The sequence below is a fragment of the Papio anubis genome, chromosome 10 (assembly GCF_008728515.1).
Source record: "Papio anubis isolate 15944 chromosome 10, Panubis1.0, whole genome shotgun sequence".
Taxonomy (NCBI): Eukaryota; Metazoa; Chordata; class Mammalia; order Primates; family Cercopithecidae; genus Papio; species Papio anubis.
In genome coordinates this window covers 48399202-48424130 of record NC_044985.1, presented here as the reverse complement: position 1 = coordinate 48424130, position 24929 = coordinate 48399202, and the positions used below count along the sequence as shown (strand labels likewise).

The 24929-nt window shown below is 34.3% G+C and overlaps 1 protein-coding gene and 1 non-coding gene across 8 annotated transcripts in view; both read left to right on the top strand.

Annotated features, from left to right (window-relative positions):
- COBLL1 (cordon-bleu WH2 repeat protein like 1) overlaps positions 1 to 20707 on the top strand; it is a 163378-nt gene extending 142671 nt beyond the window's left edge. For 3 of the 7 annotated variants that reach the window (XM_017946588.3, XM_017946598.3, XM_017946597.3), the window contains 8 exons: positions 371 to 524; positions 967 to 1041; positions 2259 to 2378; positions 4398 to 4632; positions 5644 to 5738; positions 9691 to 11258; positions 13138 to 13314; positions 19487 to 20707. In XM_017946588.3, coding sequence (XP_017802077.2) covers positions 371 to 524; positions 967 to 1041; positions 2259 to 2378; positions 4398 to 4632; positions 5644 to 5738; positions 9691 to 11258; positions 13138 to 13314; positions 19487 to 19573 — 2511 coding nt within the window. In that variant the 3' untranslated portion in view covers positions 19574 to 20707. The remainder of the gene's footprint in view (positions 1 to 370; positions 525 to 966; positions 1042 to 2258; positions 2379 to 4397; positions 4633 to 5643; positions 5739 to 9690; positions 11259 to 13137; positions 13315 to 19486) is intronic. The other 4 variants (XM_017946592.3, XM_017946590.3, XM_017946591.3 and 1 more) reach the window with 3 other exon arrangements.
- Positions 17739 to 17873, top strand: LOC116269290. The gene has a single exon (XR_004176769.1). It is a non-coding gene; the product is annotated as a small nucleolar RNA SNORA70 (small nucleolar RNA).
- Positions 20708 to 24929: the final 4222 nt, after the last annotated feature.

The following is a 24929-nucleotide window of genomic DNA, read 5'->3' as shown; positions in this document are numbered from 1 at the left end:
ATCAAACTAGATGCTACTGTACAAATAATGTTCCCTTTTTCATCCCTTCCTTCTAATTTCTCCAGATTTTTCTTTAAAAGTTAGTTTTTAACTCTGTTACTTATGAGTCCTCTACATTACAGTTAGTTGTTTGCATGGCAGTCTCCCATTCTAGCCCAAGTTTCTTGAGAAAGGCCATATTTTATTTTTCTTTACGTATCTATCCCAACCCTAGCTTCTGCGTGTGGCAGATGCTTCATAAACATTTTTAAGGAATGATTATTATGTTCCATTTGGGTATATCCTGTGTTTGACATAAAGTTCAGTGTCTTCCTAAAGTTTCCTACAGATCTCTAAATGTAGGATTCTATTTGGTCATTTTGTTTTCCAGAGTCCCTGTGAAGCAGGAAGAGTGAGGGCAGACTCACTGCAGCTCAGCAGCACATCTGCAGGGAATTCATCTTTGAGAAGGACAAAGCGAAAAGCACCTTCCCCACCCTCTAAAATACCCCTGCATCAAAGTGATGAAAATAGTCGCGTGACTGGTAATGTGGTTTTTTCATTAACATTACATTTGTATTGTGTTTTGTTTAATACGGACAGTAGGAAAGATAGGGGTTTGTAAGTTATGCTTTTTAAATAATAATACTTAGTCTTTTAAAATACATCTTGATTAGTCTCACTTAACTGCCTTTTAAAAATCTGAAACATCACCAAATAAAGTATCAAAATTATACAGCTCCATTATCCTGAGGTGAACATGTCATAATTCGTGAATTTATTCAGAAAGATACTGCCATTTCAGGATTAGCTGTATGTAGAAAAGGGAGTCTAAGTGGATTTTAGTGTTTTACAACTAGATAGTAAAACGACTTCTAGCAAGGCTCACTGCTTTCTGAACAATATAAAAATAACTAAGTTAAACTGTTAAGGAATTGTTTTATTTGTGAATATGACTTTATAAGTAGTGTTGCTTCTTTCCTTTAGCCTTACAGCCAGTGGATGGAGTTCCTCCAGACGGTGCTTCAGAAGCAAACTCTCCTGAGGAGCTATCCAGCCCAGGTATGATGCCCTTATTCCACATGGTGTAATTACTGAAAAAGGACTTCTATGATAATTGAGAAATGAATCCATTCGCGATGCTTTATACTTGAAAGAGATACAGATTCTTTGGCCTCATTTCCCAAATTCTGTTATTATGAAATGAATTCTTGCCCCCACCCCTCTGCCCCTCAACTCAATTAGAGTGTGAAGCTGGCAGAGATCACAATTTCAGTTCTGGAATTGTCCTTGAGTAGTTTCTCTATGTAGTCTCCTGCTTTCCCTTATGCAATATCAGGTTAACATTTATTAACTCCTTCCCAAGTGTAATGACACACCATAATTAGGAATGTACCTTGGCGTGTGCAGAAGAAAACTTACAGGAAAGTGTAAGCACAATTTTTTTATGCAACTGTTCTAGGTATGAACTCAACATACAAGTTACCCTACTCTAATGGTAAAAATTTGTTACCATGAAAATGTTTTCTGTTGCAGTATATGGCTCTCCTTGTGCATTCTTCCCAAACAAAATTCCATTACAAGTTGTATAATTTATTCTAATACTTTTCTAGTATTTTTAATAATATCCTAGTAGCTTTTATAAGAAGTATGATAACAATGTTTTAATCTTTACAGTTACTATAAGACATCAATGAATGTGATAGACTAGTAATGTCATACCAAAAATAGAATATGATTATACTAGGACTTTATCATGGGGATAATTTTGTAAGTATAAAAAATGCTTAATATAACTCACCTGATTTTTATAATTTATATTCTAAATACAGGAAACATTTAGGAGCAACACTCTTGAATCTTGAATCTTTAAGTGGTATTTAAGAATTTGGAATTTTAACATATATATGTAAGAATTCTTCACTCCTCTGTGATTTTAAATCTTACTCTCAGATAACTAGTAATGATTTTTCTCAGCTTTTACTCAGAATAATATAAATGGCCCCATTTTTTTTCCACAAAGGAAACGTATTGAATAATAACAATTAAAACTGTTGAGTGAAATTAGAAGTCACTGAAGCATTATAAAAAGGAGTGCATGCTATTCAAACTTTGCTTCATATTTGTTTTTCTTCATTTTTTTTCACTTTTACCTCTTGTTTAATGCATCGGTAATTGTGAGCTAACAAATCTGATTTCTTCCAAAATGCTTCTTAGTCTCTGCTTGCCTTAACTCTGTTGTCTAAGTGCCATTTCTACAGATTCTACTTCTTTGGCAGAAACCTCCTTTGGCCCTGGGCTCTCCAGTCAGGAGCAGTGCACTGCGCCCAAGCTGATGGAGGAAACCTCTGTCTTTGAGTGCCCTGGAACACCTGAGGCAGCCATAACATCATTGACATGTAGGTGGTCAGGCCTTTCCTTGCTGGTGCTTTGTGTCAGGCAGATTAAGATATCATCAATTGTAAATTTGATTAGCTGTTGAAACCTTGTGTGAACATATTTTATAAAGAAAGATAAGTTTCCCCCTTTTCACTTGAAGTTTTATCTGGGTTTAGACTTTGTTGTTTTTCCCAACCACACAGATGACTACAAGAGAGTCGATTAGTTAAATAAAATCAGTGGTTCTGAAGAATTTTAGCTTCTCTTCTATTTGGCTTACATATACTGAGGGGTCACTTTGAACACACAGTTGAGGCTGGGCCTGGTGGCTCACACTTACAATCCCAGCTACTCATGAGCCTGAGGTGGGAGGATCGCTGGAGCCCTGAATTTTGAGACGGCAGTGAGCTATGATCATGCCACTGCACTCCAGCCTGGGTGACAAAGCAAGACCTTATAATAAAAATTTAAAAACACATTTGTATCTAAACCATCATGGCCTTTCATTTTTCTCAATACAGTTTTTTCAAATTATATAAATACATTCTTAACACATAGATAAAATATCGTAGACACATTATATTATACATTGGCATCATAATGACTATTTCACGTCATAATAAAGCATCATTTGCCAAAATATGTACATTTGAAAATTCACTTAAACCTAAATTTTAAAACATTTTTTATTGAGTAGTCTATTTTTATTAATGATAAAAATACCATTAAAATTTCCCATGTTTATTTCTCAAAGAGCACAAATAGCACAATTTTCTGCCTACATACTTAGAGATAAAATTTTAAAAGTGTATTTTAAGTACTTTATTGAATTATGTTAAAAATTAAATTTTCTGAATGTACTGATTACTATAATCGGATGCTATACCACCTACCCACCCCACCCCCACGACCACGCCCCCAGCCTTGGGATAAAATTAAATTTCATTCAGATACTATGGTGTACATGGAAATGTTTAATTGTATTTAGCAAAAATCCAGAACCTCACTCTTTGGCTTCCATTTACTTCCACGGCTAATCTTGACAATGAACATTAACTGCTCGGGGTGCCTCCTTCTCTTTTACCCTGCTGGCTTGGTGTTGGTGATAAAATACATTTTTTATACAATGAAATGTTAACCACAGCTATTGAAAATATTTATGTATACACATATATATTAATATGGATAATATTTAAGATATTGTAAGTGGAGAAAAAAGCTAGGTGGCTACAGTATGCTTCCATTTATATTAAATAAACTAACAAAGGGAAACATGTGAGTATAGTTATCAGCCTATATATGTATATTACACTTTCTCAGGACATACAGGAAAAATGGTTAAAGTAAGTTGCCTCTGAGAATCAAACTGGATAGGAATAAAACTTAATTTTCATTGTCTGATACTTGCTCTGTTTGTATTTTTAAAAATTAAACATCTAGGTCAGTGGCTTTTAACTCAGGTTGCATAGTAGAATCATCTAAATAGTTTTAAAAGTCCCTTGCCCCACCCATCAGAGATTCTGATTTTGTGGAGTAGGGTGTGAGCCTCAGTATTTTTAAAGAGGGCTCAGGTAATTCTCGAGTTTAGTTGGTTTTAGTAACTATTGAGTCAAATTTTATGAGTGCCCTTGTAGACAATACAAAAATCTCATGTGCTTTTCGTTTTCACTTTTAAAATTATTAATTTGCCTTTAATTTGCACTATTGAGTTGTTGGATGAGTATAAAAAACATTGAATTGAAAGATATTTCTTAAATGAAATATTTAACTTGAAGTTTATGAGATTAAATAACCTCTTGTCTCTACCATGAATGAAACCTAGAGTGATAGCAAATTGTTTTGAGAATTATGAGTCTGAGATAATCTGGTTTTATGTTAACATGACTACTCACCAGGAGAAAGAACTTCACTATTATTTTTGAAGCAGAACTTAAAAGAGTCCAACTAATTATTATTTTTCAAAATTCCTTCCTTGCCAGAATTGCATAGGATGAATGAGGCAAATTAATATTTAGGATTATATCTGCATTTCTTTGTAGCTGGAATAAGCTCTGATTATAGCCTTGAAGAGATAGATGAAAAGGAAGAACTGAGTGAAGTGCCTAAAGTTGAAGCTGAAAATATTTCTCCGAAGTCACAAGATATTCCTTTTGTATCTACTGATATAATAAATACACTGAAAAATGTTCCCGACTCAGCCCTTGGCAATGATAGTGGAGAGTTCTCACAAAACTCCATGGAAGAAAAACAAGAAACTAGAAGCACAGATGGACAGTAAGTAGTCTCTGTGCTGGGGTGTTGGTGGCAGTTTGTTTAATTAATATTAGTGTTCTGAAATATAGATCTGAAATTTTAAACATAAATATAGTCAGCCCTTTGGTTTTGACTTTATCCCTTTTACCATTATTATAAGAATGTTTATTAATGAAGTACTTATTTGCATGTAATTATGTTCAAAGAAAATCAAATGTGACAGTTCTAATATCCCTGTGTCAGATAAGCCATGAGAAATAGTTAATTTGTGTGATTCAAAAATGAAAGTTTTTCTTTGTGTGTGTATTTTGCCTGTTACCTATGTGACCTAAATGTAATATTTAATTTTCAATTTTTACCAAGTATTCCTGGAGGATTTTCACCGGTATGTGAAAACAATTCTGCATATTAGAGTATGATGTTAAATCAAGAGTATTATCTTTGCAGTCAACTTTATGAAACAGAGAATGTATTTTCCACTTGATTCTAGAAATGGACAGCTATAGTCTAGTCCATTTAGGTTTGAAATGCAACAACATGCATAAAGATGAAATCAGCCAAGCGAAATAAACCATATATGTCAGAGGTTTACTATAATTTGCATGAGATTGTCTCCTTATTAAACTGTTCTATCACCAAAGGGAAAAAAACATCAGTGAGGTCAATCTACATTCTGATTTATATAGTTGACCTTGCCAGATGCAAAACTAAAATGTTTCATTTAATTTCCTTTTTCTTTAAAAGGCAAATAACTGATAATAACCAAATAAAGCCACTGTTTTAGAAAAGTGTCTATTTTACTAAGCTTCTTTCTTTTTAATGGGACCACCATATGAAAGCTAATGTGTCATGGCAGCATTTCTTCTCAGTTATATTTTTTTCTCTGCTTTAAATTTCCGCGGTTTGGCAGAAATAAATGATTGTTTTAGTCCATCTGTCTTTGGAAATTATTGCCTGTTTTCTCATTGTGCGTGTGTGTGTGTGTGTGTTTCAATAGTATCAACACATAACATACAATGTTATATCTTCCAGAGAACCACACAGTGTAGTATATGATACAAGCAATGAAAAGAAGGTAGTTGACAGTATAAGAAACTTGAAGTCGTTGGGCCCAAACCAAGAGAATGGTGAGTTATATAATTAATAGCCAGCATTTTATTTTATTATATGCCAAGGACAATTCTTAACACTTTATATGTATTAACTCATTTAATTTCCTGTAACTCACTTAATACCTACCTCATTTACAGATATTTTGGGTACTATTATTTTTATTCCCATTTTGTGTGCCACAGAGGTATTAAGTAACTCACCTTAGGTCTCACAACTGCTATGGTAATGGTGAACCTAGGATTTAAACTGGGGCAATATTGCTCTTGAGTGTGCCCTTAACTACCATGTGTACTACTTTTGTTGTTAAAACATAGAAATTATCTAATTTAGACTTTGGATCTTAAAAATGTTTCCTCTGTGTATGTAGCTGTGATCTGTTTCTCTTTTTTTCCATCTAACTTCCTTGGATGAAACTTTTCTGCCTGATTTTTCAAGGCCCAAATCATCTAATAATATAACCTTATTTACCACTGTTTCCCAGTTCCCATCCTCAAATCAACATAACTTATTTTTTCTCATGATGTCATTTGCTCATTTCTGTATCATAAGGCATATATTCATGTTGTCTTTGCCTAAAAAACAATTTTTCATCTATTTTACCCATTCAATTTTTATCCAAATCATATTTCATTTCTTTTACTTGATTATTAGGAGCTTTGTGGTTCTATATTTACGATTCCTCAACTGAATTGGGTAGTCTTGGATCAGAGAAATTACATTTGATATTTTTGCACTACTCATGGCACCTAGCAGAATACTGAGATACTCATAAAGTATGTACTTAGTATTGAATTTCAGAAAAACAATCCTACGCAAATAGAAAATTCAAGGAATACACAATGGTGTTTTAAGGGGTTAAGAAGGAAGTGGCTTATGAATTCTCATAGTTCAATCTATTATGTTAATATAGAAAACTAGGTTAAGATATTTAGAAAACATAGGGATGTAGTATTCATATTTGAATAAGACATAAATAATCACAATGTCATATTTATATATATATAATTATGTATATAATTTTATGTATGTGTTCATTAACTTGAATATATATGCTACTGATTCATTTTCTCCCACATTCAATACCATTGTGAGATACCATACTGAGAAGGTCTGAAAGCAAATAAGTTTTTCATTCTTTTCCACTTGAGTCAGTTTTTCACAGCATGTACTATGATGGCAATAGCATTCCTATTGAGAAATTATGATTTAAAAGCTGCTTCTTTCTCTTTAAAACAATAGTCAACTTGTGCCAATAACAAAAAAAAAAAAAAACAAACAAAAAAGCAAAAAAAAACAAAAAAAAAAACAATAGTCAAGTTGAATCATTTTTGTTAAGATTTTTGTTGTCAAGTTAGTGCCAGAGTCACAAGTACATTTACGTGGTATTTTGATTTGCACATGTTTTATTTTGCTATGACCTTTGTCAACTCTAGTTCTTTTTTAAAGTAAATAATGTCTATTATTCTTTAAGTACTTTTATTCTGTTTTCCTTTTTACCTACCCTTATCTAAATCACCTTTTTGTAAGTTTGTCAATGTCAGTGTCACTTTTGAGTAGCGGGTCACTATAGTATAAAAGATACCTCCTCCCTTTACTGGCCATCCTTGGAAAATGATCTAGCCCTTCATAAACACTTGGGTAACATCATTGTCAGTTGTAGATGTGGATGGATTCTGGGTTTCCAGGACTGCCAATCACTGGAAATAATCATGAAATGTTGAGAAGAAATTCAGAGTTAGACAATGGTAAAGTAGGAGTAACCTACCAAAAATATGAAAAACAGAAACTTATAATTCTAAAACCAATACATTTGGGTTTTTAAAAGGGGATTCAACGTAAAATATATGTTTACATTGGTTTACTTTCTTTGGGAAAATGTTTCTGTTGTGTGAACTGGGAAATACATATATTCAGTGGAAAATTAGAAATAAGAAAAAAGGAAATACATTTAGATTCATTTCCTGCTACCAGAGGGTCTTAAATTTTTCCATGCTTATAACAATGTTCAAAATAGTGTTTTTCATATGAACATTGAAAAATACTTATGAATCAAGTAAATTGAGAGCAGAGGCAGAAATATGCCTCTTCTATGGTTCCTAAGAGCATGGGTCCTTAATTTTGTAAATCAAAATAGTTAATAATCATTGGTCACTGAGAAAAGAATTCACCTAAGTATATAATATGTATTCTGATACTCAGTTGCATTTTATCTGGGAAGAATAAAAATGAGTTCCATTTTAAAATTACATGTTTAATATAGGAATCTTGCAACACAATATGTAATATTAACTGCCACAACCAAATAACTGTGCAATCAGGCAGAGTTTAAAAACGTGAAGATTTTAAAAAAATTGTTTGTATACAAATTTGCCTAACATGATATTTTTCTGCCTGCATATCTTTTTTCTTTTTCTTTTTTTAAGAGAGAAACTATATAATATAGCTCATTACATTTTAGGCAATGTACTTCATCTCATCCTTATAAGTAAAAGTGGGTAATGATAAAACTATAGAGAAATACTTGGCATACTTTCACAGTTTGACCCCCAAAGCTCACATTTAACTTGTGCTGTGCAAACTATTGCCATATGTGAAAAGGCCACTAGGGTTTTGAAGATAAGCACAGTGATCGCGCAGGAAGCATGATTCTTCAGGGCATTTAAATAGAGGAGCAGAGGAATGACTTAATTCAGTACTAGGCACATGGTACAGACCCCAAAGCCTGTTTCCTTCCACATGCCTCTTGCCAGTGCTTTGCCGTCATGTTGTTGACTGGAAGCTGTTGCTCTGTTAACCTAGAGACTGGCAAATGGTTTTTGTTTTCAGGAGGTCTGAATTAGAATCAAGAGGAAAAGTAGTGCAAAGGAGAGGAAGGTTATTTTCTCTACTTTGATTTTGACTGTGACTCTAGAATGAGGATGCCTATTTCCAACAGAGAAAAATCAAAACCAATATGACTGATTTCATGCATTGAAATCACTGATGTTATAACTAAAAATAAAGTCCTCTAACAGCCTTCAGCAAAGATACCTAATTAACAAGACCATCAACTGAGATTCTGGTCTTTTTTTCTTTTGAGATGGAGTCTCACTCTCTCGCCAGGCTGGAGTGCAGTGACACGACCTCAGCTCTCTGCAACCTCCACCTCCTGGGTTCAAGCGATTCTCCTGCCTCAGCCTCCTGAGTAGCTGGGACTACAGGCGTGCGCCCCCGCACATGGCTAATTTTTGTATTTTTAGTAGAGACCGGGTTTCACCATGTTGGCCAGGATGGTCTCGATCTACTGACCTCATGACCCGCCCGTCTCGGCCTCCCAAAGTGCTGGGATTACAGGCATGAGCCACCTCGCCTGGCCTGAGATTCTGTTTTTACTGTAAATCTTAATGTTTTCTGTTAAGGCCGTCATTAAAACTGACTGCATTTCCTGAGATTCCTTTCCTTTTAATGTTAGGTATGAAAATATAAATATGCTAGGGGCTATAGAAAAGATAGTCAAAATAGAGGAAAAATACAGTTTTTGAATTTGTCAGTTTCATTTTTTGTCATTATGAACAATGGCTGAATGACATCTAAGAAGTAAAAACTTATTTTTACTTACCTTCTATGGAGTGTTTATTGTGGTCAATATACTAATGAGCATGCTATCTAAATGATACACATATAATATACATATTTTCGCCTTTTTTTGTCTGAGCAAACTGAGGCTCAACGGGGTTAATTAACATGTTGTGGCCACACTAGTTAAGCCAGGAGTTAAGCCAGGGATTCCAGACTTCAGTCTGTATGAATCCAAAGCCCATACTGTTTTCTTTGTATGCTACTACCTACCTTTATATAGTCAGTGAGTTGAAAATTATCTGTCGAATTCAAACCAAACTATTTCAGGTGGGAAAAAGTAGGCATTAAAAACTTGAGGTTTTCTATTTTTTCATATATTTAACTTGATGATTTTTTTTCTCTCAATAGTACAAAATGAAATAATTGTCTTTCCAAAGAACACAGAAGACAATATGAAAAATGGAGTGAAGAAAACAGAAATCGATGTAGGAGGCGTTGCCAAAAATAATGACATTGATATGGAAGTTGAGAGACCATCAAACTCTCAGGCACATGAAACTGATACTGCTATAAGTTACAAGGAAAACCATCTAGCAGCTTCATCAGTAACAGATCAAAAAGTGAATCAACCTAGTGCAGAAAAGACAAAAATGCAAGATGCAGCAATTCAGACAACCCCTTCTTGTAACAGTTTTGATGGGAAACACCAAGATCATAATTTGTCTGACTCCAAAGTTGAAGAAAGTGTACAAACTTCAAATAACAACATAACTCAACACTCATCTTTAAGTTCACAAGATTCTGTAGATACCTCAAGGGAATTCAGGAGTCAAGGCACCCTAATTATACATTCAGAAGATCCGCTTACCCTAAAAGATCCAATTTGTGCACATGGTAATGATGATCTTTTGCCTCCTATAGATAGGATTGATAAAAATTCAACTGCTTCTTACCTAAAGAATTATCCACTTTATAGACAGGACTACAATCCCAAGCCAAAACCTTCAAATGAAATTACACGAGAGTATATACCCAAAATTGGAATGACTACTTATAAAATAGTGCCTCCCAAATCCTTGGAAATACTGAAAGACTGGCAGTCAGAAACCACAGGGTATAAAGATGATCAGGACATACATGCTTTAGGGAAAAAGCACACTCATGAGAATGTGAAAGAAACTGCCATCCAAACAGAAGATTCGGCTATTTCTGAAAGCCCAAAAGGGCCACTGCCAGACCTTAAACCGAAGCCGAACCTGAGAACAGAGCATCAAGTGCACAGTTCTGTGAGCCCACCTGATGGAGCCATGGTTAGTCCTCTGAAACCTGCTCCCAAAATGACAAGAGACACTGGCACAGTTCCTTTTGCACCAAATTTGGAAGACATAAACAATATTTTGGAATCAAAATTTAAATCTCAGGCTTCTAATCCCCAGGCCAAACCCAGTTCTTTTTTTTTACAGATGCAGAAGAGAGTATCGGGTCACTATGTGACATCTGCAGCTGCCAAGAGTGTCCATGCTGCCCCTAATCCTGCTCCAAAAGAACTGACAAATAAAGAGGCAGAAAGGGATATGCTGCCTTCTCCAGAGCAGACTCTTTCTCCCTTAAATAAAACGCCTCACTCTGTTCCACAACCCCTTGTTGAAAAAACTGATGATGATGTCATCGGTCAGAAGCCTGCTGAAGCCTCTCCTCCTCCCATAGCTCCGAAACCTGCGGCAATTCCTGCTCGTCAGGTATCCACACAAAATCTGAAGACTCTGAAAACTTTTGGTGCCCCACGACCATACTCCAGTTCTGGTCCTTCACCGTTTGCTCTCGCTGTAGTGAAAAGGTCACAGTCTTTCAGTAAAGAGCGCACCAAGTCATCTAGTGCTGGTGCATCAGTCCAACCTCCAGCCAACACAGAGGAAGGGAAGACTCATTCTGTAAATACATTTGTGGACATCCCACAACTTGGTGTGTCTGATAAGGTAACTGTAGCCTTTTTAAAAATAAGTATTCAAATTTAGTCACAGGGTTTAATGGGGATTAACAAGCATGTTGATATGTTTGTGTGCTACTTTACTCTGAACTCATATTAATCTGAAATTAAGCTATTGTAGTGAAGAGAGTGGTAATACATAAAATCTGATTATTTGCTTACAATTATAACTTACATAACTTGTTTAGGTATTGCTGTAAGGTCATCATTATATAATTGTGTCATTAGCAAAGGGTTTAAAGTTTCTTTGCTCATATCATTTGTATGGTATATTTACTAGTTTATGGTTCTATTTTCCTGTGTTATCTTAATTTGTTTTTAACTTGTCTAAATCTTCTGGTTTATTCTCCAATTTTACATTACCGTGTAATAGCAAAGGAAATAGTCTTAATGAAATGGAAAAATAACAGTTATCAGAGACTAGACAAAATAACTGAGCATCTCTCAGCTATGTGATTTCTATCATATACACTCAACTTCAGCTTGCATATATTGTGCATTTTCACATATAAATAAATTGAAAGCAGAGTTTTAAAATGTAATTTTCTTAATTCCCCATTTTGTTAAGTCAGTGTCAACTTTCAACTATAATATGTATGTTGACCAAACTGTTATCTAACCACCATCTAACCTTAAATATTTACCAAAAAGGAGTGTTGTTGACTTAGTGTTTGGTCAACCAAGTGTTGTATTTTGCTAGCTTCAGATAATAGAGTCAAAGGAGAAGATGAAATTCACAGCACGATTTATGATAATCCTCATGCAATTTTAAAGAAATGCTTTGTGTACTCTTACTTTGATAGTGTTTAAAGAATACATTCATATTTGTGTGACAGTTCCAGAAGTATTTAATATTACTTTTTCAAACATTCCTAGAGCAAAAGAATGTTAACCATATTGCCAAGTAAATGTTTTTCCATAATCGTATAACAGTATCTTAAATAATATTTTTTCATGTATTTTACGTTTATGTTTATTTATGTTTATTATATAGCATCGGGAATATGATATAGAGATTAATTCTGTACTTGGGCACAAAGCCTGTGATTTTTCTTGGACTAGAATACCATTCCTAAACAATGGAAGCTTGGTGTAGATAATAAAGCTTTTAAGTCATTGCCTGAGCCCTCTTTGGATCATTTTTTGGTAAAGATATGTATTTGGCAGTTTGAAAAAGACATTTAAGATTACTTGATAACATATGCCAGTTACATCAGTTACTAAATATGCCTTCCTGAGAAGCGTAATTCAATTTTTGATTCTTCAGTTTGGAAGTTCCTAACTTTTATATGTTGATTCTCATGGCAAAAAATAAAACATGGTCAGCACTTAGTCCATGTGACTTCCAGAAACACAAAATAAGCTACTAAGTGTAGCATAGTAATTCATATTCCTTTATTAGAAGATATATTAGATTCAACAAATATGACATTGTCTATTTGACTCTTTTGCTCATTTTAAAATAGTAATTTCACAGCTAGTATGTTGAAACCATGAAAATGGGTCATTTTTTAGTTTGTAGTATTTTAAAAAATCTTAATTTGACTTTTCTAACCAATTCTGTGTATTGGTGAAGTCAGCAGTATTTAATTCAAGAACAATAAAATTACCACTGTATTTATGAAGCAAAGAGGTGGTACCACTTTCCTTCTTTGGCTTCCTGAGTTCAAGAGAAAATAATGCCCTCATCTTCCAGCTTAGCTCTGGCAGCAGAGATAATTCAGTGGGTGAGGAAACAGAGCTGTGTCTGAAACACCAGTGTGGCAAATGGCGATTGTTAAAGAACTATGGATGATGAAAATGTTTTGCAAAAAATGGCCCATTCTTTTCTTGGCATTCATATAAATATTTCACATTTATTTTTGTAGGATAATAACTCTGCACATAATGAACAGAATTCCCAAATACCAACTCCAACTGATTGCCCATCATTCACTCTTATGAGACAAAGTTCTTTAACATTCCAAAGCTCTGACCCAGAACAGATGCGACAGAGTTTGCTGACTGCAATCCGTTCAGGAGAGGCTGCTGCCAAATTGAAAAGGGTAAGTCTTCTTTATCAGATGGGTGACAGTGGGTTTATTGTCACCATTGTCAAACTAATACTTAGGGTAAAAATTTTCTAGCATGTAAATCTAAATAGCATTCCCAAAGTTACTCTTTTATGTCTTTGAAGTATAAGCTGAAAGAGTTCCAGAGTCTTACATGTACTTGAAAAATATGTCAGGTCTATTTTCCACAATATGGGCCAGGTGCAGAACTTGAATTTTGTTCATTCTTATGTAACTATATAGAGAATGCCCTGGACTCTTATTTTAAGAGATTATGCTAGCACCTCAAGAAAGACTCTTTGGAAAATACCTCCCTGTTCCAAAAAAGGTAAATTAGTGATAGGAACCTACAAGTTTGTAGTCATAGCTCTTACCATGATTAGTCACTGCCATATGTGAGGCTTAGGGAAGAGTTTTATAGGTTAAACCAAAAAAAGTACAGAATATCTAGAGAATGTAGATGATAAATAATGCAGAAATTCAATTCTTAGTAATGTCCTGCCAAAGTTTTCTAGCTCCTGCTTACTGTGGGGTAGAATAAAAAGAAGAAATCTGCTTTTTCTCAGGAAAAACACCCAAGTGTCACAGGGAATTCTTTTCAGGTGAATTTCCTCCTTGCGTTCCCTTCATCCACTGAGAAGAAGATGTGGTGAAGCTTTGAACAAGGCATCAGCACTTAACTTAGACTCTCCAGAGGCAGTCCTCTCCCTAAACCTTCTCCCCTTAATTCTCTCCCCTTAATTCTCCTGGTTGGAAGCACCTCCGCATCTAAGACAAGGAAAGTACTTATTATTCCATTAACTTCTGAGGCATTTCATTTTGTGAATTCCTTCTGTGATCGTTTTAAAAGTCATTTAGAGAATAGTAAGAGACTTGTTGAGCACAATATTGAGCTCAACAGAAATTAAATCTGCAAAGGAACAGGAATGCTACAAAGATAGGAAAAGAAATGGGGAAAGGCTTTCTGGGCCTTTCAACCGTATCAACATTGGCCAAACTTGACTGCGTAAGCCAACTTCCTTGGTGTGTATGTGAGGAGGTATGAGTGACAGCCATTCCTTCCCAGAGGACTTGGCACCCTGTCTGGGCAAACATGGAGACAAGGCAGAATACTGGGTGCTGTCAGGAGTGGAGGAAACAGGAAGGAGTAATACAGTGAATTAGACTTGAATTTTGTAAATTATTTGTAAAGTCTGATTTTAGTGCCTGACAGCATAACAATTTGGTATAGTTTTTAATATTGAAATTGGTTTTTCATCGGTCATAACAAATTTATATTTTTAGAGAAGGATAAATACCCATGTTAATAAATTATACATCCTCACTTATGAAAAATTTTCTCTTTCTGATCTTGTGAATTAAGGATGAGTTTCAAACCAAGAACTACTGGTTGCTCAGTTCAATAAATTTGGCAAGCATTTTTAAAGCACATAAGTAACAAATATTGTACTAGATACTGAGAACACAAAAATGAATAAAATGAAGCCTCTGTCTTCTGTGCATTCACAGCCTGGTCCTGAGATACAGTGGTATATTGGGGCCATGGGAGAACCAACTTACTACACAGAAACTGATTGCGATGCCTTTATACTAGGTCAGTGAAGATATTCATCAGTTTCAATGAACTAATTGCAGAAAACTGCATTAAGTTGGAAATGCCTTTTTGGCCAACAGAATTATACAGGCCAGCAGCTATATACTTGGTGTGTTATGGGCCCTGACTTGGCAGTCCTTTCACACAGACAACTCTCATTGCTTGTAGAATGAGCTGAATATGAATCAACATAAAAAGCGGGCACTAAATGATTATCCTATAATTGTTTCCTGTTTAAAACTAATTACTTTAGGTTCTATTGAATCTAAAATTTTCTCTCTTTCAATGGAACCTTATTGGTAGCTCTGAGTATAGTGCCAGATTCTAATTTTTTTAAAATAAAAATTCCATCTATAATCCATCTCATTTCACTAAAAATGGACATGGTATCTAGTAAAGTTCACAGTATACAAACTTCATGACCAGTACTTTTCACTTCTAGTTACATACCCTAAAAATGTTATTGTGTACCAGGACTCTCACACATAAGAGTGTTCATGGAATATTATTTGTAAAAACTCCAAATAAATATAACCCTAATATCCAATTAGTAGAATTCATAGCAGTATATTCAAATAATGGACAAAATATAGTAAAATGCAATAATGTGCACAAAAATAGATACATATGCGTAAAGTTTGACAGCATACAAAACTAATTTAGATTATTTAGTGATGCATGTATAAGCGGCAGTTATTTTTAAAAGCAAGGAAGTAATTACAAAACTTATGATAGCGCTTACTTCCAGAGGGGAAGAAAAGGGGTCGGTGAGGGCTTATTGAGGTAGGCTATGCACACAATTTAAGGGGTAATCAAAAAGCTAAGTAATCCACGTAAATGTTATTTATTGTAAGGCAATAAAAATATTCAATATAAGGCTAAAATCTATGATGAAGAAAATACCACAATTTTAAAAGACGATTAATAGGAAACTTGGAGGTGTTTTTTCTCTTGACATGAGTGGTGCATTGTAAGCATGTTTGTTTTTCACTGGGCTACGTATTTACATTTAGTGAATTTTTCTATATATATATTCTATTTCAAAAAATTGCAAAAGGAAGTAAAAACGGGCACAGGCAGGCTCTTAATTTCTTGTGATCTTTGCTTAAGTCCTGTGTTTCTGTTCTGTACTGAAGATTTCTTCTAGTTTCTTTTAAATTCTGACATTTCTTTTATAGAACAACAATTGTATTGCCAAATAAAATCTCTGGTGATTTTGATGGTAGGTTTAGATTGTTCATCAGAAAGTTGGCTCTGTGTTTCTCTGTATCTTGGCACCCAAATATTCAATTTAACTCCAGGTACCCACTTGTCTTATGGCTCTGGTTCATATGCAAACAATTAACCTTCATTATAATGGTTGGTTCACAATAGAGCAATTATCTAGTTGATTACTGTAGTGTAAATGTAGTCATAAATATGCCATTTTTCTTCATGTTTCAGAAGGAATTTTTTTACATACCTTACCCCTACTCAATCCCCATATAGTCACAGAGATTAGTCTGTTCTTCATGTAAAGCATTAATAAATCAAGCTCAGTATGTTATAAATTGTGTGATGTTAAGGTTTATATATGAATCAGCAAATTATTTACAAAGAACAAGACAGATTAATTCATTACCCTTGGCCTGTGTTGACATAAGAACAACTTTGGCTTTCAGTACTTGATGGTCTCTGATTTACTAAAAATCAAGTTATTACCCCATTACAAGTAAGGTCTGAAAATAGTGAATCATATTTTGATATTTGTATTAAGTGTTTTTCAAATGTAAGATTTATCTTTGGTTCAACAGAAGGTGGAGGGAAGGAAAAAACTGGGTAAGTCATACAGAATCTTGCTGGCTTGTTTTGTTTATTTAATTAGTTTTTTAAATTCATATTTCCTTAGTTTAAATTTGAACAACCAGAGTTTCAGGTTGGCAGCGATTTCTACGTTTTTAAAGTAAATGTAAATGATAGAAATTTTCATAGTTACATTCCTTGTGGAAAAAAAGAAAGCTATGTGGAATTCCTAAAAATTCTTTAAACTTCAAGAGTAGACAATCAATTAGTAGATATTCACATCAGTAAATTCTTAAATTTTTTTTTAAGTATCTGTATTATAAGTGTAATATGTTCCTCATTCAAAAACATTGAAGTGATACCTTCTTTTTTCTTTATGAATGTTTGTAAAAAGTTACCATATTCCATTCAAGAAACATTTATTGAGCACTACACTGTCCCAGGCACTAAAATAAATATTGATATAAAGTTGGTATAAACTGGCATTAAAATCAATAAGATCTCTGCCCTCAGAATTTATAAACTAGTATTTTAATGATGGCTTCTTTTGTTTAAAAGTTTAGTAAACAAGTTTTTAAATAGTAAAGAAGATGTCATTTTTCTTCAAAAATAACCATTCTTGATAGGTTGCTCTGTAAGCTTCTAGGCCACTTTTGTAATATGTAAATGTATTTAATTTACAAAATGGAATACTCTGCAAATCCATTCATAAACAAATGTCTCTTCGAAGCTTTTTCAAACTGTTAAATATATATATCTGTACTATTCTTTTTAAGATTACATAGTATTTGACTTTATGAATGTAACATAGCTTATTTGTTCCTTATTGGTGGTCGTTCAACTGGATTCTATATATGGTGCTACAATGAGCATCTTTTACTTGGAGACATTTAGAGCCATCCATATGTTTTCTAAATGCCTAAAACAAATTTTCCCCTTCACAAAGAATTATGAGAACTGCAATTTTGGCAAGAATTACAAAATAATTCTCCCGTACACAGAAACATTTGGGACCAAGGTTCCACAATGAAAGTCATTACCTCTGCAGCCAATTAAACCCACTGAGTTCCTTTCCTTATGGGGGCCCAGTGTGCAGTGGCTGCAAACAGCAGACTCCTTGGTAGTGTATGCAACCTGTTTCTTATATAGGTTGCTCTAAGGGACCTTGGTGATAGGCCTTTCAGATGTATGTTCATGTCTCTGACCTTGCACTACCTCAATGTAAGCTCCAAACAGGCATACGAGGTGTCTTTGGAAAGCCCCAGGGTACTGTGGCCAGGGTTCACATTGGCCAAGTTATCATGTCCATCCGCACCAAACTGCAGAACAAGGAGCATGTGATTGACGCCCTGCACAAGGCCAAGTTCAAGTTCTCTGGCTGCCAGAAGATCCACTTCTCAAAGAAGTGAGACTTCACCAAGTTCAGTGCTGATGAATTTGAAGACATGGTGGCTGAGAAGTGGCTCATCCCAGATGGATGTGGGGTCAAGTACATTCCCAATCATGGACCTCTGGACAAGTGCCGGGCCCTGCACTCATGAGGGCTTCCACTGTGCTGCCCCCTCTTAATACTCACCAATAAATTCTACCTCCTCTCCAAAAAAAAAAAAAAAAAGAAAGTCATTACCTGTCATTTGTTGGCTATTCTTGGAAAGAAATCTCACAGGTATACTAAACAGAGTGCAGATGAGTTTTCCCTTCTGCTGGTGGCAACTCTTCTTCTTACCCATTTTCTTTTAGGTGTGTAGCGTCAATCACTCTGCTCCATCCTGGATTCATCAGAGAGTCGAGAAAACTCATTAGTTTAGATGACCAATCTTTATTTAGTAAAAGGCAAAAAACGAAGCGCAAGGAAGCCAAGTCCAAACTAAATTTGCCAATTTCATTTTCCTTTTAACCAATTTACTCGGTTGCTAGGAAAATCTGTGGCCATTTGTACTCTAGTTGTCTTCTTGTGAGAAGATGATAGTGTTTAGTTATGAACCTAAATTAGTAAAATTGTAATCTAAATTGTCTTAAAATATCTTTATTATATTGCAGGTATGATATTTCAAAATATAGATATTTACTATTCAGAATCCAGATGACTTTACATTTTTCAAAAGCTGGAATTCACACTATGTAGAAAATTCTTGTTTTCGTGTTTTTATTCACTTATAGTTTGTGAATAGAAGACTTTACCATAGAATTTTGAAACTTAGGAGTTTACTTACTAAGAAAAAGAAAAAACTCCCTTTCAGTCTGCAATCATTTGGCTTAACAGTCACAGATTTTACTTTTTAAATCCTTCACATGAAAACATTTTTAATACCAAGGACTCGTTTTTTTGTTTTGAATAAATAGGGGGCCATGGGGAGGGGGATTTCATGTTAATTTATACCATCAGTACAAAACTTGTAAAATTCATTGCTTTGTGGAATTCACTTTATCTTTCTACATTCTCAGAGGCAGTTTTGGGGAGCCAGAATTACAGAATTAATCTAGCTAAAAATGCTGTTTAACAGCTTGGCTTGCAGTCTGTTTGTGCTCTTGTCCTTTGTGTTGATTTGGTAATTTTGTACAGATTAAGATGTGTTAATGGATTATTTAACTTATTTGTTGTGAAAATAACAACTCTTTTTAAATTTTATGGTAGAATGAACGTTTATTCTTGATTATAATTTATTAAATAATAAATACTTAGCATTTACAATTAAGCAGAAGTTAAAATGTGGTAACTGTTGAAAATTGAAAATTAGACAGCTGTCCCATTTTAAATTGATGGGTGCAAAGTGTGTTTCTTTCTCTTAGGTTACCATTCCATCAAATACAATATCTGTGAATGGAAGGTCAAGACTCAGCCATTCCATGTCCCCTGATGCCCAGGATGACCGTTAAATGTTACCCCGCCACACCACTGCACTTCACTTCCACTTCAGACCAACTTCATACTAATGGAACATTTTGGCAAATGTATATTCAGATGTACACTAATATATTATCTGTTAAAATATTAGAATTTGTGCTGTGGCTTTTAATGCCAGAAGAAAAGTTACCAGAATTTATAATTTATAATAATTTTTTAATCTTTTTTTTTTTTTGCCTTAAGAGTTGAATATGCTGCTTTAGAACTTTAAAACAAGGTGTAAATGATTTTCATTTTTTACAAATGAAAAATAATCACTTTGTATTGATTTCACTTACCAGCACATTCTCTACAATGGTGACTTAGACAAAGGTATAAGATTCATAGACTTATATTTGTATGACATACAACTAGGACAAACATAGATATGACATTTGCTGCCTCAATGTTGCAATTGGAAATATTTATAAGTTATATGAAAGCCTGTTTTGTGCTGAAAGAATAATTTAGAAAACTAGTGATATCAAATAAGTATATTCAGTTCAATAATTGTTTTCAATGATGAATCACTTAGTGTGAAAGACCTGCCTTGTGTATTCTTTGTGTAATTACAAATCACTGTCAATTTTATGGCAAGCTCATAGTATTTTAATATTTTATTAACATGGAACTCTTGTTTTTTTAATCTTTAGAACTTAAATTCTACAAGAATTTAAAATATTTTCTGTATATAATTATGACATTGTCACACAGAAATTACACATTTTATGTGCCAGAAGCCTTAAAAATCTTTCTGTGAAAATGCTGATATATTGTGACAGTTATTTCACATTTGATATGTAGAGAGGAATAGGGGTTAGTTTATGTTTATATTGAAAAACTTTAAAGACTATTTGGAAGTTCCAGAAATTCTGGTTTTAATTCAAGTAAAATGATAAAATAGTCATTATATAGTTCAGATGCTAATATCCTAAGTAATAATATATATTTACATTGAAGCTAAAACTGTTAAGCAAAACAATGCCAATTTGTCGGCTTACAGCTCTTCTGGAGTCTAGAGCTTGTTGGTGTTCTGTCCCTACTTTAAGAATTTAATTGCTCACTTATTCTAAAAGCTTTGTTCAAACAAGATGATATTAAATTTGTTTTCACTAAAACTACTGGGATATCTGCCTCTTGGGGATTTTTTTTTCTGTTTAATAAAAGTAAGTTGTATATTTGGGGTGCTTTTTAAAAAAATATAGTTTCTGTCAACCAGAATATTTATTTCCCTTACCTGATGCATACATTTCTATTAGCCAGTGAACAAACAAGAAATTTGTAAAATTTACCATCTATCAGGGATCCCTAGTGTACATTTAAGCCCTGGCATTCTGACTCCAAAATGCATGGTCTAAGCATGTAAAATGTTTAGAATAGTTCCTGATACATGGCATGGCCATCTCAAATGCTAAATGTTGCTGCTGTTTTCCTTGAATCAGATGGAGAGACCCTCATATATAGATACTTAAGTTATGTTGTTATAAGCAAGTAGAGAAGAGTGAATTTTTTTAAAAAATTGTGTTGGCATAAATATCTACTAGTAAACATATAAATTTGGATCCCTAATTTAAACCGTCATATATTTGAGTTGGATTGAAGACTTAACTAAAAGATAAGCGACATGTAGGATGTTTTCAATATATTAATATATAAGAAAGGCTTAATTTATGAAGATATAAAAGTTCCTACAAGTCATGATAAGTCTACCTAATAGAAATATCAGCACATTATTCTTACAAGAGGGAATTCAAAAGGCCAACAAACTTGGAAAAAAAAATACCCTTCACTGATAATCAGGGAAATACAAGTTAAAAACATGGAAAGGTGTCACATCAAATTAGCAAAAACATAAGTTTCAAAATAGCAAGTGTTGTCAGGAACATCAAACAGTGGGAACTCTAACTGTTGGTGGGAAAATACACTGGCTTGACTACCAGTTCTGCAATATCTAGTCAAATTAGAGATTCCCTACCATGTTACCTTAAATAAGTACTTACGCACATGCATAAGGAGACATCTACAAAAATGTTCATGGCAGCCTTGTGTAAAACAGCAGAAAGGGGTCCTAACCCATGCTCAACTTTGATAATGCATATATTCATGTGATAGACTTCCACACAATAGTCAAAATGAACAAGTTAGAGCTATATGTGTCAGTATGAATACATCTCAAAAATAAGTGACAAGAGTGAGTGGTGGAACAAGGCATTTTACGAAATTAGTTATATAAAGTATAAATATAAAAAATGATACTATAAATTATTGCTGTATATGTAGAAAAAAATATTTGCTGATGGTTACCTGTGGGAACCAAGAAAGATTGAATTGAGATTTATAAAAGGCATCAATTGTGTTTGTAGTATTTTATAAACTGCTGTTTGAAAACAAGTGCTTATTCTAGATTCTAGTATACTTGTAGTTTATAATTAAAATAATGTTTTAAAGGTCACATAGGATTTAGGGGCTATGTATATAAACCATTAATGCATTTATGTTCTGAAAAGTTGCCTTATCTACACCATTTTAGGAGAATGTGTGCTACCGTCTCAATGGGGAAAGAAATTTGTGACAAGTAGTTTTCACTCATCCTAAAATAACAGCACAAGTAAGATAAAGGAATGGTCTAGAACCAACTTTTGACTTTCATGCATAATTTTTAGCATCTAGGCATTTTGCTTTTCCTTCTTTTCCCCCAATCAAGTTATTTCTTTATATAATATTATAATTCAGATTATATATATATATATGATAGAGTATAAAATACATTCTTTTTCATCCCCAGCATCCCACTCCCCTCTCTAAAGATAGCTGTTAATATTTTGATATGAAGCTCTATATAGATGTATTTATTTGAAGTACATTTGTGCAGGTGTGTTGGGGGCTTTTGTGTGTGTGTGTGTGTGTGTGTGTGTGTGTGTGTGTGTGTTTCTTAACATGAAAGGAGTCACACTCTAATACTGTTTAACAACTTGCCTTTTATACCAGCAGTGTTTTGGAAGAGCTTTTCTTTTTGCACATACAGATCGATCGTATTTCCGTTAGCCATTCTATTTTTTCTTGCTGCGGTCCATAATGTTGGCTGGAGTGAAGAGATTGCAGTTCAGATCACAAGTCTGCCACTCATGAGTCATGGGATCTTGGGCAAATTACTTTCTCTATGCTTCATTTTGTCTTCTGAAAAATTAATTAATATGAATAAAACTGAACACTTTTTAAAAATGGCAGGTAATTCATCTTTTAAAGTTACCTGATGTCAATATTATTAGTGAACAGGTGTTATTTGCCTAATACACTCCGTATTCTTTGAGTAGTGACCCTTCTTCCGATTTCACCTCTTTATATACTGCCAGATCTGGCCTTGGCCACTAGGCACTGGCAACAGCATATACACTCTGTCACCTTATCCAAGTCCTTGAAATGAGACCAGCCTTTGTCCTGAGACTTAGTTACTTATAGGTGCCTAAAACCAAAAGTGTCCCAATTGATACAATTATGTGTCTAATGCCAGTTTACTTTCTACCCCCTACCAATAAAGAAAATAAGTATCAAAGAGCTAAGAATCAAACTCATCATTTTAAAAATCTACTGATTTTGATAACTGACTTGACAGAAAAGAACTCGCAATTTGAGGTCATAGTGAAGACTTCCAGGGTCAAAGTGGTTTCTGAGGTTTTAGATGTAAAAATAGTTCCTATTTATTTGATATTTCAGAGTTTACAATGAGATTTTTATTTGATCCACATATTTAAAAGGTGTGCAAAGATTGCTACTTTACAAAGGTCACACAAGCAGAGGAGTCTCAGAGTCCCACATCCAATTACTAGTCTGTTCTTCCCTGTAACTAAATGTAGCAAATGATGAAGAAACTGGTGCTAGATTTCAAGGGATACCAGAATAGGAAGTTATTTGTTCTAAATCTTCAGTTCGTTTTCCTTTTCTCTTAAACGTTACCACTTTCCTGCAAATTTCCATCCTTAATATGTTAGACTCTTCATATAGATACATTGTGTTTACAACAAGGAAAAAATGCCACCATGTGCTCAGAACTTTTTTGACAGGTATTTTGAGAAGAGTTGTGGAACATTCTGGTAATTTGTAGAGATCTGTTGGCATCTCTGCTTCGCAAACTGGAAAAAATTTGGAAGTCTTGCTAATTACTTTTCTTGGAGAAGAAAAAAAATGCTACAGTTGCAAACAAATGTATAGTTTTCAAAAGAAGCAACTTTTTTGCTCCCCAGTTTATTCTTAGTTTCCAGCCCACGCCTTGGGATAGGCATAGTGATGGCCTCAATTCTTTCCCTCTCTTGCATCCGTATCTTTTGCTGTGTGACTTTGCAGCTCCTCTCATTAAAGAGGCAGAGACCCCTTTCCTACCCATAGAAGCAGGTTTTGAGAGTAAGAGAATGAAGTGAAAATGACACTGTGCCAGTTCTAAGACCAGCGCTCAAAGGTTCACATGTTTCTGCTTGCTTTCACTGTATTTGAAATGTTGCTGTGAGAAAGACATCTCTGAGACAGCTGAATGGTCCTAAGAAAAGGATGAGAGACACAGGGAGCAGAGCTCCCAACGATCATCTAAGAGCCAGGCCCCCAGCTTACTCTGATGTGTGAGCAATAAATGCTTACCCCAGCAATACCACCAAGGTTTGTGGTTGGCTTATATAGAGCATTAATGTGGCAATAGGCGCAATACACCCTGTTAAACTATACACATATGACTCTAACCCCAATCATAAATTCATTCAATCTGTTCAGGTCCACAACCCTGTTTCCTCCAGAATCTCACAGATGACTTACTAAATCCGACACAAACACACATCAGACTTTCTATCTAGCTCCCAACCAGTTGAAAGCAATTCCAAATAATATTTTCTTAGTTGTGGTGCAAAAGTATATTCTCTCCCTTTCTCTATAGTTTTCTCTCATTTTGCCTTCAGGCCTGGAAGCATGAGAGCCCAGCTGTCAAAGTCATCTAGACCCCCTTCAGAAGGTTATTGAATTTATGTGTTTCACAGGATTGTGAGATAAAATACAGAATGCCCACTTAAATTTGAATTTCGGATAAACAACAAATTACTTTTTTAGCATAAGTATATCCCATACAATATTTGGGATATACTTATATTTTTATATTGTTTATCTGACGTTCAAGCTAACCAGGCATTCTGCATTTTTCTTAGCTAAATCTGGCAACTGTGCTATTTTGTTGAAAACCTGAAAGTGTACAAAGAAGGAAGAAGCAGAATCTGCCATATGAGTAATAGAAGTGAGCAGGCCCAGAGCTTCCTAAGTCAAGAAACCAAGAGGCATCATTATGGAAAAGAGTAGCTCACCCTGTGTGCTCCT